The 15,976-nt window shown below is 46.2% G+C and overlaps 1 protein-coding gene across 1 annotated transcript in view; it reads right to left on the bottom strand.

Moving 5' to 3' along the window:
• XYLT1 (xylosyltransferase 1) overlaps positions 1 to 15,976 on the bottom strand; it is a 369,249-nt gene that overhangs the window by 53,849 nt on the left and 299,424 nt on the right. The window contains exon 6 of the mRNA XM_017889619.1: positions 2,755 to 2,835. Within this exon, the coding sequence (XP_017745108.1) occupies positions 2,755 to 2,835 (81 nt within the window). The remainder of the gene's footprint in view (positions 1 to 2,754; positions 2,836 to 15,976) is intronic.

Raw genomic sequence — 15,976 nt, 5'->3', positions numbered from 1 at the left:
ACATGTAGCATCTCATTTAATCCTCACAATGACCAAATGAGTATAGGTCTAGTAATATTTTCATTTAATATCATGAAACCAGCTCAGAGAGGTGAAGTCATTCATTCAATGCGACACGGTAGATCCGAATTCCAAACCAGAAGGTGTAACCTCGCAGTCTCTGCTTTTAACTTGTGCTATACTCAGCTCCTATCACAGTGCCTGACAAACAGTGCACAGAGAATAAATCCTGACTAGGCTGAAACAACTTAATTCACAGACAAGTTAATACATTTACAATGGGACCCTTTATTGAGATGCAACTTTGTTTGCACAAATCACCTATTAGCTGCTATCCGGAGAAGAAAAAGGGTTTTTCCTTCTCTACCTGAGGGTGGGGAACACCAATATCTGAGCCACTTCTGACAACTAATTACCTCCATGGAATCCTTGCCCAGCCCTACCTTGCTCCTGTGGCTATGGGGCCAGAAAAACTTGGGTTCAAATTCCAGCATTTAACCAGTGCGTGATCTTCAGAAAAATCAAGTAAACTCCAGAAGCTTGACAAATGGGGAGAATAATTCTTATAGCTGCATTGAGTGGCTGTGAAAATAAATTTGGATCCTATACAAAAAGGGCCCACTTAGTAGGAACACAATACAGAGTGGCTGTGATTCTTCCGACTTATCTAGCCAGGCCTCTCTACTTAGTGGCCTGAACGTAGTAAACTAATCTGTGCTAATTTCCAGAGCATCTTCAACCAGAGTATCTTCGAGTTCAGGTGTTGCAGAAAGGGGCCTCCTTTTTAATGTAAAGAAGGTAGGCTATGAGTAGGGCAGGAACAATCCATAAATAGCAGAATGAAATCAAAGTTTCAATTTAGAAAAATGATACAACACAAGGATTCTAGGGTTACTTTTTTTTTTTGAGACAGAGTCTCGCTGTGTTGCCCAGGCTGGAGTGCAGTGGTGCTATCTCTGCTCACTGCAACCTCCGACTCCCAGGTTCAAGCAATTCTTGTGCCTCAGCCTCCCAAGTAGCTGCGATCATAGGTGTGCACCACCACACCTGGCTAATTTTTGTATTTTTAGTAGAAATGGGGTTTCATCATGTCGGCCAGGCTGGTCTCGAACTCCAGACCTCAGGTGATCCGCCCACCTCGGCCTCCCAAAGTGCTGGGATTACAGGCATGAGCCACCGCACGCAGCCGGATTACTTCTTAAAAGCTCAGGAGATGGAGCTACCTGCTTGCTTTTGTTCCTCCCCTGCTGTGGATAACTGGGTAAACTGAGTCACACAGTCAGCCAAAACAACACTCCCACCAGCAACGGCAGAGATTTAAAGCAGAGATTACAAACAGAGATGTGGTTGGGGGCCGGGTTGGGGAACGGGGACAGGTGAGGACTGAGCGACCTAAGATCCAGGAAATAACTGCCATGAGAAAATTCAGGCACAGACTTAATCAACCTTCAGATTTTTTAAGACTGGTTAGAAATCTGGATTTTCATAGGAAATACTGCTGTTTTTAAATAGGGCTATTAATTTTCAAACAAAGCACCTGAATGAAAACAAGATGAAACAAAACACTCTGAGAGCTAAACCATGCATGTTAACAAGCTGAAATTATCCCAAGCACTGCCAAGTTCAATGCTAGACCAAGACCCCAGGATGTCAGAGTCACCCTGGACTGGTTTTCAATGTTTTTTTTTTTTTTTTTGAGACAGAGTCTCGCTCTGTCACCCAAGGTGGAGTACAATGGTGCGATCTTGGTTCATCGCAACCTCCGCCTCCCAGGTTCAAGAGATTCTCCTGTCTCAGCCTCCTGAGTAGCTGGGATTACAGGCGCCTGCCACCACACCTGGCTAATTTTTGTATTTTTAGTAGAGACAGGGTTTCACCATGTTGGTCAGGCCGGTCTCGAACTTCTGACCTGGTGATCTGCCCGCCTCGGCCTCCCACAGTGCTGGGATTACAGGCATAAGCCACTGTGCCCGGTCTTTAACGGTTTCTATTGGAATGGGGAATCCCATCATGTGATGTCACCTACAGGGGGCACTCAAGACCCTATCCCTTCCAGCTGATGGATGGTCATGGAGACTTGGGCTCAGCTCAATGCTGAACTATAGAGATGCTATTTTTTTGACTGTTCATTTTAAGCATGAGAGGTGTGAGGGATCTGGGTTGGGGTTCCGGGTGCCTCCAACCCCTGCTGATGTGTTGGGCACCAGTGAGGGAGTGAGGAGGACGTGGGGCTGGGATGAGGACCCCTGGGTTGAAGTCCATGCTGCTATGACACTCTTTTCCACTGCAAGGTCAATTCCCTGAGAGGAAGGACTTGGTCTTGTTTGCGGCTAGAACAGCGATTGGCCCATGCCCATGCTTGGTAAGTATCTGAATGACTCGCTGAATGAACAATCTGGGGACACTGCTTATATTATGGGCCTCAGTCTTCCCATCAATAAAATGGGAATTAACTGTGGATGCCCTACTGAAAGGGTTACTGCAACAAGATACTGGACTCGTGGAAGTCTTTGAGGGCAAATAACCAAAAGGGCTGTGACACCATGAGAAACATCTATGGTTATCTTTGTCCTTGGCTGACGGGAGGGACTACTTCAGATCCCACGCAGACACGGCCAAGGACAGCTGGTGCCAAGCCTTTCTCCCACCCTCAACTTTTCTGTGGTTGCGTGAAACCAGCCTAGACAATTCCCCAAATAATCGCTCAGGTCTTCGCTTCCATTTTGCACGAGGGTTAGGGGGTTGAGGTGCTACCTTGCATTGTCCCGGCCGTGTGACTTCAAGAAATTCATATCTCGGTATCGGGAGAGAAACGCCACCAACTGGTCATTTGTCCTGTGGAAACAAACCAAGAGGAGAGTCAGGTCAGAGACCGTGGGTACTATCTTCGTCAAAAAACCAAGTTTCACCGATTATGTCAGTCTGCTCGAAGCACCTTCTCTGATCACTTGCACACGGGCTGATAAGGCATCCTCTTTATATTGCCATTTTTATGTCACCGTCACTGACTCCTATCACACTATGTTAAAAGGGGCTGTCTGTGCATTTCTCTCCTCTATACTCCAATATGCTGGAGACTCTTTGAGGGCAAGTGGAGTGCTCTACATGTTTGGGAATCTCCAGTGCATGGCATTGGGCTTGGCAACAGCAAGTCATCAGTGTGTAGCCCAAAGCTAAACACACAGCAACCTCAGGACCTTTGCATTTGTTTGCCTGGGAAATCTCTCCCAGTATTGCTGGCTTGGTCTTGTCGTCAGGTCTCCTTTCAAATACCACCTCTTCAGAGAGACCTTTTCCGACCCCTTAACCTAAAGTAGTACCTGCCTCCCCCTCTCTCCCCACCTTTATTACATCACTCTGTTTATAATAATTCACTATTGTATAACCACTTGAAAGCATTGACCTTGCTTACATTAGAATGTAAGCTCCATGAGGACAGAGCCCAGCTGGATTTGTTCAACACTGGCATACAGTAGGAGCTATATTAATGTTTGTTGAATAAATAAATGAATCAAAGTGATGTGTGTTCAAACTGACTCCTTCAAATGCACTTTGCGCAATGAATGCATCAATGAATGGATGGATACCAAGTCCTCGATAACCACGGGCTACTGAATGAGAGAGCTTTAAAAAATATGAAGTGCAATACAAATGAGAGACATCGTTCCCAGCATTGTTATCCCAAATTTATCGCCATCAATCTCGGCACTAGCAGTGTAGTCACAGCTAATCAGCCTGCGCATACAGCTGTGACAGTATTTTAAAAGGCAGTCACACGGGTCTCCATCTGCCAGAAACGCAGTCGCCTCTTCTGCTGAATAAACCCAAACAGGTAAATGGTGCTGATGTGACAGCTCCTTTATCACCAGCCTTCTCTGCTTCGGAACTTTTACTTTGAAAGAAAGCGTTAACTATTGTTTTAAATGAGAGGAACAGAAAAGAGGGCAGAAAGATTAAAAAAAAAAAAAAAATCTCTGGGTTTATAATAGAAGCTAGACCTTTAAGAAGCAGGACAGTGCCCTAGAAAGCAATGCTTGGGCAGAAAGAGAAAGATCTGGGGACAGATCCCAGCGCCATGACTGAGTCAGCTGTGTGTCCAAGGATGTCATTTAACCTCACTGAATGGTAGCTTGCTCGGAAGGCACCTAGGTTGAGAATTAAACATGCCCAGCACCTAGTAGGTCCATCATGCCTATATACTGAATGGACAACTGGGTGGATTTTAAGGGCACACAGTAGGTGTACAATCGATGCACGCACTTGCTCTATCTGCCTCCCAACGGTTTGGTCTGAGCTGCCCCTACTGCTCACCCACTCCTTCATTTCCCTGCACCTCCGCAGTCTCGCCACTCCAAGCCCCTGTTCTCTCATTGGATGACTCATGTTGACCAACTCATAATTCCAGCGGAGGGGGCACAAAGCAGTTAAGAGACGCTGCAGTGAAAATGAGCGCTGCTCATGTCCCATCCTATTACTGAAATAAACACCAATTCAGAACCAGCCATTCTAGCAGCGGCAGGCGCCATGTGTCTGCAGGGAGTTGAATACGGCACACACACGGAAAGCTAAACGTTGATGATGGGCACAGAGGTGAACCCAGGGATGCTCGCAAAGGGCTAACCCCACGTGGCCACACAATGGTGCATCTCCCGCGTGGTTAAACCCCATCGTGCATGCCAAGGTAAAGTCCACTGGTGCCTCCGACTCTGTTACCTGTAGCTTGTGGGGACAGGGCCTCTTTAATAAGTCGCTGGGAGAGGTGGAAACTAAACCGGCCTACAAAAAAAATTTAAGCCATGTTTCTCTCCAAACCATAAAGAGGCCCATTCTAACTCTGCGTTTTAACAGCTCTTATTTACCAACCCCCTCACCACTCTCTGCGACAGTTCATTATTGTTGTCCTGATGAATACAGGACAAGTTAACCTCTGAATGAGTCCCCGGCAGTTGGAATAATAAATAAGGCCTCTCAGGCACCCTTAGTGGGAGGATTGAAGGGGCTGAGCCGGGGCTCCTGGGCCCCCTTCTCGTGAAGCCTCAGGCCTCCCAGGGTCAGTGGCTGCAGTTCCATTTGGCAACCCCAGAAAGCGCCTTTCAGGGCTGTGAGCTGGGGCCATTTTCACATTTACCGCTTCACCGAGTCCCCATCTGACGGGGATGAATAGGCATTTAGCGAATTTACTTAGCGATGCTTCCACATGAAATCGTCTCAAAAGATGACATCTTAGGGGAGGGAGGGTGGATGAGGAGGGGGCTGAGGTTTCCAGGCCCAGAGCTTTTGGGCAAAGCCGCCTTTCAAAGCCAAGCGTTGCGTGCTTGGCAAAGGATCCTGATGGATTGTCTGGAAGGGTGGGGCGGGGGGGGGGGGGACCCCTGCCTACCCCCTTTCCTAGGGGCCCGGGCCCCTTGCTCTCCCTCTGTGTGAAATGCCTGCTCTGAATGCTAAAGCCCATCCCCCCAGTCCTTCTCAAAAGGGAGATGGAACTTGGCTGAGGACCAAATTCTCCTATTGTTGCTTTCAGACGCCTGTCGATAATTGCCTACATAATATTTAGTTCTCTCCAGATAATTAACAGCTTGCGATCTGTTGACATTTTACCCCGTTCCAGTTTCTCACTCTCTCTCTCTCTCTCTCTCTTCCACTCACGCACATTTCTCACTTCCCTTTCCTGGTGGAGTCATTTGCCAAATGGTTCCCACAGTTCATCCCTTGTATCTGTCTCGTCATCAATTTCCTCCTACTTTTTGCTGAAATGATTAGAAATCATGTCTCTTGGTCTATGCCAGTTCCTCTGCTTCCTGAGGATAACTGGGGCCCATTGCTACCACCATTGGAGTCACTGGGAAGTCTCTGCTGAAATAAGTAAGAAATAAATATTAAAATAAACTTACTGGGAGCCATGAGAATCTTGTTGGAAATGAATAAAAAAATGAGTAATAAAATAATCTCCCAAGTCACAGCCATTTACTAAATGTGCACCATGCCCTAAGGCCATGGGAAAGACTTTTGCCACATTTTATTGCATTTGATATTCACAACGATGCTAAAAAATGTAAATTTCGGCTGGGTGTGGTAGCTTATGCCTGTAACTCCAGCAGTTGGGGAGGCCAAGGCACATGGGTCACTTGAGGTCAGAAGGTCGAGACCAGACTGGCCAACATGGTGAAACCCCATCTCTACTAAAAACACAAACAAACTAGCCAGATGTGGGCTGGCACAGCTGTAGTCCTAGCTACTCGGGAGGCTGAGGCTGAAGAACTGCTTGAACTTGGGAAGTGGACGTTGCAGTGAACCCAGATCGCTCTACTCCACTGCAGCCTGGGTGAAAGAGTGACACTCTGTCTCACAACAACAACAACAACAACAACAACAACAAAAGGAATTTCACTCTCATTTTACAGACGGGCAACCAAGACTCAGAGAAATCATCCATTTAATGAAGTGCAGAACCAGAACTGGAACCTGGGTACAAATGTCACAGCTTGTGTTCTCTACTATGAGACTGCCTTTACAAATGATAGTGAATGAATGAGTGAGTGAATGAATGAAAGAATGTATTCCACTTCAAGTGCAGAAGAAAAAAAATACAGGTGCGATAATGTCTTCCTCTTCATAGCCTGGTCTGCAGCCCACTGCTATTAGAAATGCCCTACTTCAGGCCTCAACCAATACCTACTGAGCAAAAGTGTGTTTTTAAACAAGATTCCAGATGATGCATATGCCCTTTAAAGTTTCAGAAGCATTGCTCTAAGTCAAGTATGACTATCGGTAGTTAATTCTCTACTTTCCATCTTTATCTGCTCCTCACGGTTTCTTCTGGAGAGCCCGGACTATGAACGAATTACTTTCATTTCAATAAGCCTTAGGTGTTGAGAGTATTAAATAAAAACAATACACCTAATACCTGTGCCATAGTACTCAGCATACAGTAAGCCCACGATAAATGTCAGCTGTTATATAATAGCATTATTATTACCATCTTGAACATCAGAAGCTTAAGACACCTTGAACTGTGGAAAACAGTGTAAAGACCCAACCTGATTTGAACTTGGAAGGCTTTCTGTGCATAAGACCCATGGAACGTTCTGCAGAGCATAGTTTAAGAGATGTCCAAGGCCCCTGCCCAGCTGGTGTCAGACTTAGGGACTGGCTCCCAGAGGGCCATGGTACCATTGTGTATGTCTTATCTATATAACAGCTCTGGACGTTAAGTTATGAAGGAAGAGAGGGCAGAGTTCTCAGGTTCCCATAGCGCCCAGGAGCCCATGCTGTATGGAAAAGGTGCTCTGGGCACACAGAGGCAAGCAAGCAATGCCTGTTTGCTGGTGGCATGTGACAAGAGATGAAGCCTGCTCAGCTTCCACTAGGAAGGAGGACACAAAACCAACTGCACCTCTCCGGGCTCCTGGTGCTCACCTGGCACTCGTGCCCCAGAACCCCTTCCCCACTGCAGGATACTGTCAAGGACCCTGCCAGAGGTGCCCACAGTCCAATGGTGGAGGCGACAGGACTAAAGCCAAAATTACATGCAGGATTTTGTAAATGTCAGGATTCAGGATTTCAAACCTCTGATGCTGCCAAGTGTGCACAGAGTCCGGGGGACACTGGAATTATTCCTCCTGGACTGCAATGAACCAGCCACTGTGAGGCAGAAATGCACATGAAAGACTATGGGGAGGCCGGGCACGGCTGTAATCCCAGCACTTTGGGAGGCCGAGGCGGGTGGATCATTTGCAGTCAGGAGTTCGAGACCAGCCTGCCCAACATGGTGAAACCCCGTCTCTAGTAAAAAATACAAAAATTAGCTGGGTGTGGCGGCATGCACCTCTAATCCCAGCTACTTGGAAGGCTGATGCCGGAGAATTGCTTGAACCAGGGAGGTGGAGGTTGCAGTGAGCCAAAATCGCACCACTGTACTCCAGCCTGGACAAGAAGAGCGAAACTCCGTCTCAAAAAAAAAAAAAAAGAAAAAAAAAGGAAAGACTATGGTGTTGCATGAGGGACTGTGAAATCAGGTAAGTTGAGGAGGTTGAGGGTTGAGGCGCTTTCAATCTGAGCTGAGAAGAGACTACAACAGCGTTTCCCCAACTTCTGCTTCTAGTGTATCCATAATCTTTAAGTTATTTTATATGTATATTTAATTTAAATACCACTTTAGCTTCATCTTATGCACCAATGTTTATGATATTTGATGTACTTTTTTTTTTTTTTGGAGAGTCTTGCCATCTTCATCATTTTTCTGAGATCAGACGAGGTAGGGTGCGTTCGGGGTGGTATGTCTGTAGACCATCTTAACCAGTTTTCAGAGTACAGTTCACTGGTACTAGATGGATTGACACTGTTGTGCAACCATCACCAATATCCATCTCCAGAACTCTTCATCTTGCAAAACTGACACTCTCTGTTAAATAATAATTATCTATCTCTCTTTTTTTTTTTTTATAGCCCCTGGCAACCCCCATTCTACTTCCTCTCTACTATTTAAACTATTCTAGGTAAGTGACATATATGGAATTGTACAGGATTTGTGTTTTGGTGGCTGACTTATTTAACTAGCACCATGTCCTCAAGGCTCATCCATATTGTATCGTATCTTAGAATTTCTTTCCTTTTTAAGGCTGAATAATATTCCATTCTGATGTACCACTTGTATGTTATTTTTTCCCTGTTACATATTAAAAGCATTAACAACCACATGTCTGTATACTTCCTAAATCAACTGGGCTGCCAGGGGCACACATGGAAGGGGTCAACTCTCCTGGTTTGCCCAGGACTGAGGGAGTTCCCATGACACAGGACTTTTAGTTTTAAAACTGGATGGTCCTGAGCAAATGAAGATGAGTTGATGACCCCAGGCACATGGCTCCATTGAGGGCTGCATGACCACAGGAGAACTGTCCACTCCACAGAGGCAAAAAGCTCACCTTACTGTGATGAACCCAATGTATAGAAAACAAGATCACGGCAGGGTCTATTGTAACCCTTTCCTATGCTTTTAAAATCATGATGAAAGCTTAGATCACAGCAAGGTAAAGACTGAAATACCAGCAATAGCAACATCATCATCTAACACTTGAGTGCCTACTCTGTGGTATTTGCATCTATTAACTCACTTAATCCTCATGACCACCCTAAGAGGTAGATGCCATTACATTTATATCCATTTGTTATTATATAAATGGGAACATGTATGTACATGGATTTTTGTGTAATGACATATGCCACTTCTGTGACTCATCAGCACATAGAGGCCGACTTCATCCTTTTAACGGTTGCACAGGATCTTATAGAATGGGCATAGCCGGCCAGGCGCGGTGGCGTAATCTCAGCACCTTGTGTGGCTGAGGTAGGCAGATCACGAAGTCAAGAGATTGACACCATCCTGGCCAACATGGTGACACCCCATCTCTACTAAAAATACAAAAAAATTAGCCAGGCATGGTGGTGGGCGTCTGTATCCCAGCTAATTGGGAGGCTGAGGCACGAGAATTGTTTGAACCTGGGAGGCGGAGGTTGCAGTGAGCTGAGACTGCGCCACTGCACTCCAGCCTGGGTGACAAGAGTGAAGCTTCACCTCAAAAAAAAAAAAAAAAAAAAAAAAAAGGCATAGCCAATGCCCTAGTGATGAACACTTACGTCATTTCCATTTTCTCCCTATTACAGATACTGCTCAGATGATCTGCCCACCTCAGCCTCCAAAGTGCTGGGACCACAGGCATGAGGCCTTGTGCCTGGCCTATCATCCACTTCTGTATCCACATCTCTGTCCATTCCACACCCTCTGCCAGGAATGCTCCTTCCTATGTCTTTGCCCAATGAACTGCGAGTGATATCGGGGAAGGAATCCCAGAGTCAGGGTACTCATGAGAAAATGCTTTATAATAACAATTGCAGAAAGATTTCCCTTTGTTGCTCATCAAGTATTAAGGGTTCGTCCTTCTTTAATTTTACAATAACCCATCCAGGAGGTACTCATTTGCGGATGAACAAACTAGGACTGGAAGAGCTTTCACGGCTTGTGCCAGGTCTTACGAGTGGTGGAGGGGAGATGCAGACCTCAGTGCCCAAGGGCCAGAGCCTGAGCTCTTATCAATCCCGCTTTCCCCGTGGTGAATAAGCTTCAGGAATGTGATCCATTTCTGTAGACACAGAGGCCGGAAACAAACAGGAAACTGCAGCTGCCTTCTGAAGCCTTCCACTTCCCTTCCAGGGGACTTTTGTTGAGTGTAAGTTGCACAACAGGAGTTGACACAGGTAGAACCTCTGTCCAGCGTGTGTGTGTATTTCCTGTGCTCCTGTAAAATCTGAAGTCCAGCAAGTTTCCTCCTCTCCCTGCCTTCCATCTCGTGAATGGATTCTAACCCATACTTCCATCTCGTGAATGGATTCTAATCCACACTTCCATCTCATGAATGGATTCTAACCCACCCTTCCATCTCGTGAATGGATTCTAACCCATCCTTCTGTGTCCGGAATTGGTAGGTTCTTGGTCTCATTGACTTCAAAAATGAAGCCATGGACCCTCGTGGTGTTACAGTTCTTAAGGATGGTGTGTCTGGAATTTCTTCCTTCAGACGTTCAGATGTGTCTGGAGCTTTTTCCTTCTGGTGGGTTCGTGGTCTCATTGTCAGGAGTGAAGCTGCAGACCTTCGTGGTGAGTGTTACAGCTCTTAAAGGCAGCGTCTGGAGTTGTTCCTTCTTCCCGGTGTGTTCGTGGTCTCGCTGGCTTCAGGAGTGAAGCTGCAGACCTTGGCGGTGTTACAGCTCATAAAGGCAGCGTGGACCCAAAGAGTCATCAGCAGCAAAATTTATTGCAATGAGTGAAAGAACAAAGCTTCCACAGAATGAAAGGGACTGGAGCCAGTTGCCGCTGGCTAGCGCCTGCAGCCTGCTTTTATTCCCTTATCTGACCCCATCCACATCCTGCTGATTGGTCTATTTTACAGAGAGCTGATTGGTCCGTTTTGACAGAGTTCTGATTGGTGCGTTTACAATCCTTGAGCTAGACACACAGTCACAGAGTGCTAGTTAGCTAGATACAGAGTTAGCCAGATACAGAGTACCAATTGGTGTATTCACAAACCCTGAGCTAGACACAGAGTGCTGATTGGTGTATTTACAAACCCTGAGCTAGACACAGAGTGCTGATTGGTGCATTTACAATCCTTGAGCTAGACACAGAGTCACAGAGTGCTAGTCCTCCAAGTCTCCACTAGGTTAGCTTGACACAGAGTGCTGACTGGTACACATACAATCCTCCTGTTAGATATAAAAGTTCTCCAAGTCCCCATCTGGTTCAGGAGCCCAGCTGGCTTCACCCAGTGGATCCTGCACCTGGGCTGCAGGCAGAGCTGCCTGCCAGTCCCGAGCGGCACCTGTACTCCTCAGCCCTTGGGCTGTTGGTGGGACCAGGTGCCACTTGGCAGGCAGCCACGCGGAAGCCCACCGCAGCGGGAGGAGCTCAAACATGGTGGGCTGCAGGTCCCGAGCCCTGCCCCTGCCGGGAGGCAGCTAAAGCCCAGCGAGAATTTGAGTGCAGCGCCAGCGGGCCAGCACTGCTGGGGGACCTGGTGCAACCTCCGCAGCTGCTGGCCCGGGTGCAAAGCCTCTCACTACCCTGGGCAGTGAGCGCCAGCCGGCCACTCCGTGTGCGGGCCCGCGGAGCCTGCACCCATGCCTGCTGGCACTCGCACTGGCCCGCGAGCACCGCTCGCAGTCCCGGTTCCCGCCTGCGCCTCTCCCTCCACACATCCCTACAAGCAGAGGGAGGCAGCTCCGGCCTCAGCCAGCCCAGAGAGGGGCTCCCACGGTGCCGTGGTGGGCTGAAGGGCTCCTCAAGCACCACCAGAGGGGATGCCGAGGCCAAGGAGGCGCTGAGAATGAGGGCTGGTAACACATTGTCACCTCTCACTTCCATCTTGTGAATGGATTCTAACCCATCCTTCCATCTTGTGAATGGATTCTAACCCATCCTTCCCCAGGGCTTATTTAGGGGAGGAGGAGACACTGCCACTGCTCTCTCCTCCACACACCAGAGAGTTTATGCAAGGACCTTATTGACGGCATCTTCTCACCTACTGGAACAATCAGGGAAGTCCAGGATTGGAGAGCAACAGTGAATAAAGGCCAAGTTCAGGACTCATCCAAAAAGAGACAAGAGCAAAAGAACTGTAAAAAGGACAAATCCCTGATTCAAATGTAGTCAAAGAACATGCATTTGTATGTTCACTGAAGCAGTATTAACAATAGTAAAGACGTGGGATCGATCTAGGTGCCCGTCAATGGTGAACTGAATAAGGAAGATGCGGTACACATACACCAAGGAACACCGTGCAGCCATCAAAAGAACAAAATCATGTCCTTTGCTGCAACATGGATGCAAATGGAGGCCATTGTCCTAAGTGAATTAACAGAGGAGCAGAAAGCTAAATACCACATGTTCTCACTTATAAGTGGGAGCTAAAAATTGGGTTCTCATGGACATGAAAATGGGAACAAATACTGGAGACTACTAGAGAAGGGAGAAGAGGAGGGCAAAGGCTGAAAAATAACCTAGTGGGTACAATGCTCACTTACCTGGGTAATGGGGGCCTTCATGCCCCAAACCTCAGCATCACACAGTATAACCCTGGAGCAAACCTGCACACGTACCCACTGAATCTAAAATAAAACTTGACGTTATTTTTTTTTCTTTTTAAAAAAAGTTTAAAAAGCAGTCCAAATTTACAGAGAGACTTATTTTGCTAAGATATGGGGGGAAAGGTATGAAAAATGCTAAAGCGCATATTTTTTCTTGGATTCCATAGGCATAATTCCAGCCACCATGAGCAACTGAGGAAAAGTGAACTGGATAAAATGCTGGCCCGACCTCCAGGCTCCTGTCTACCCCATCCTCCAGGAAGCAGCTGCAGAATCTTCCTAAAACATGAGTCTGACCATGTCACCCTTTGACTCAATACCTTCAGCAGCTCTCCATCATCTGTAGAACAATGTCCTCAACCCTTGGCAAGGCATGCAAGGTTGTTTGTGACCCGGCACTGCCTACTCAATCTTTGGAATTACTTGAAGTTTTCTAAATGTTCTGTGTTCTTTCATAACTCTAAGACTTTGCAAACACTGTTTGGTCTCCTGGGAAAAATATGACTTCCACTTCTTCAATAGGTCAGGCCTTGTGACAAACGCCTGGGACAGGAGTGGGTAAGATGGTTGGGGCACCTGTCCTCAAGGAACGCAAAGAACACTGGGGGAGGCAGACATATAGGTAGGTCCCTGTGATATGAAGTGAGATAGCAGGTGAATTGAAGCACGGACATTCAGGTGAGGCTACAAAAAGTATGCTGGGGACACCAGGGGACAGTACCTCCTTCTACAAAGGCAGGCGGCAAACTGGAGAACGACCTGGATGATACAACCCAATCAGTTTTAATTGGATTTACCTTTTTATTCTGACAAAAACGATGTGGCATGAAAACACACTCACTGCATTTGAATGGACCAGCAAACCATTTCACAAAGCCTCAGTGCTTTCACAGGACATTTGTAAGAAACACATTTTTCATTTTAAACATACACACGCCTTTCTAAGAGGCAGTTTATCTGAAGTTCCATCAATGAGCACTCTTAACACACCAGCCCTTCTTTTAGACAGCTGTAATGGAAAGGTAACTGACAAGAATCAGCACCCTGGGGCCATGTAGGAACCTGGGATGCCACCGGAATCATGAATGAATTAAACTGACACTCCACTTGCTGGTTGGCGGGGGGAACGCAGGGTTGGGATTGTGTGTGTGCATGCTTGTGCACGCACATATGTATATGAAGTCTATTTAATTGTATTTTGATTCTCTTAAGTCTGCTTGTCCTTGTATGCCATGAGGCATCTCAAATGTGCAGAACATTTAGTTAACCAAATTCTGATTCCCATACAATGATTTATTACAGCCAGTTATTTGATTTGATCTTCGGGGAACCAGGGGAGGTCCACTTCAGAGGGCATCGAAAGATTGAATCTTAAAAGTAAATACGATTTAAGAAGGAAAGCCAAGAGACGGCTACAAGGAAAGCTGTTTTCAGAGAGGTGTTTACAGTAGTTTCTCTCTGATCCTTGCCACTTTCTTGCTGTTTGATTTTGAGCAAGTTCCACAGGCTCGCTGAGCCTTGGTTTTCTAATCTGCCAAATGGCAGCATTTAACAACGGTCTATGAGTTACTTGTGTGTTGTGGGCATGGTACATGCAGTGCCTGGTGCATAGCAGGTGCCCAGAAACTGGAGTTCCTTAGAAAGAAGTTTCTATATTCTTTGCTAGAAATGCAGAGGGAAAGGTATGCCCACCCCTTGCTAGTTTCCTCCCAAATTGTGACATTTCAATTCGTACACCTTGTGGTTCCTAGCAAAAATTTAAGTTATGTATGTTCACGTTGCTTGACTGTAAGCTACCTGAGGACAAGAACTTTATGTGGGTCATCTATGTTTCCTACTGTCCAGCACAGAGGACTGGAGCATGACAGGTTCCATCAGCCTTATGCCTGTTTCTCTTGGGGTCCCCCAGGCCCATTTCACTGTAGCCCACAGAAACTGCTCAGCACAACTGTGTTGCAGGACAGAATGAGAGCTTTTGTCCATACCATCCCTAATGCCAGAAACATCCTTCCTACACCTTCGCCTAGAAAACTCCTGCTTGCCTTTGCAAAAGCTGGCTCAATGTCAGTTCCCCTGGGAAGTGCTGGAGTATAAATGACCATTGAATGGCACTGAACTGTACTGACATGTTGACCTTTCTCTTTGTGCTTATGGCTGAGAACAGGTACCTTTTTCACCATTCATCCTGCCCTGGGTTTGTTCAAATAATCACCATGACCTATAATACTAATTTGTCCATTTCCATTTCACCACACAGGTCTTCCTAATGCACCAACACTAATGTATCGGAATTTGGAGTGGTTAAAATAATGCAGATCTGACATCAGAGAAATGTAGGTTTGAGCCCTAGTTCCACCACTTACTGGCTGTGTGGCCTTGGGCAGGTCATTTTTAGTTAGTTGATGCTCAATTTTGTCATTTTTAAAATTGAGGATAATAACACTATGTACTTCATAGAGCTGAAGATGTAATGAAATAAGAGGGAATAATCTGTTGCTTGCAACTACAAAATTCTAGCTGATACAGAAACTGGTACCAGGGTAGGGTAATGAGTGTTCAGCCAGTGAAAACAAGAGAGATCTACTACAGCTTAGGTAACCTAGCCCACAGAATGCTAGAATGTCAACTCTTATTATTGTTATTATTATGAATTCTCTAGGACTAGAGCCTGTACTGTGCCAGGAGTAGGATACAGCAAGGATCTCTAACTCCCAGAACTTTGGGATTGGGTCAGTTTGGATTTCAGCCCCAAGGTGAGATTGAGCTTGAAGGACAGTTGATACTGTCACCAAGCATCTCATTCTCCTTAGGCAGCTTGCCATGTTCACTAGCCTGTATGTATTGGATTACAAGGTCAAAATGCATTGCAACACAGACAGGAGTCATACATGCCATGGAAAAACAAACACCGTGGCTTCTGCAACAGAGAGATAGATTCTGGAGGATCAAGACATGCTGCGTCCAGTATACTCTTTACCCATAGATTTCCAAGGTTGCTTGTTTATCTCGGAGGGCTGAGGAGAAATTTAAAAGGATTTTAGACAGATTTTTTTTTTTTTTAAACAGAGGGCACAAGGTAAGAAGTAACTTGACAGTTTCTAGGCAAAGAAAACATCAGAAATGATTTAAATGAGAAGTTATCATATAGATCATCAGTTTTTAAGCTGCATCTGCAGGAACCCCAGGTTGGGGCTAGGCAGCTGGGGCCTCAAGACACCTCAGGTGAGGTTTCCTTACCGAGGATTCACTTCCACCTATATTGGGTGAAATTTCAGTTGAGCAAAATGCTTTAGTAGCCTAAAACAAATGTTCAAAATGATTTAAAAAACCCTAGAAG

The sequence above is a fragment of the Rhinopithecus bieti genome, unplaced genomic scaffold, assembly GCF_001698545.2.
Source record: "Rhinopithecus bieti isolate Rb0 unplaced genomic scaffold, ASM169854v2 scaffold_19663, whole genome shotgun sequence".
Lineage (NCBI taxonomy): Eukaryota > Metazoa > Chordata > Mammalia > Primates > Cercopithecidae > Rhinopithecus > Rhinopithecus bieti.
Note: the sequence above shows the minus strand (reverse complement) of the source record. Positions and strands in the feature narration are given on the sequence as shown.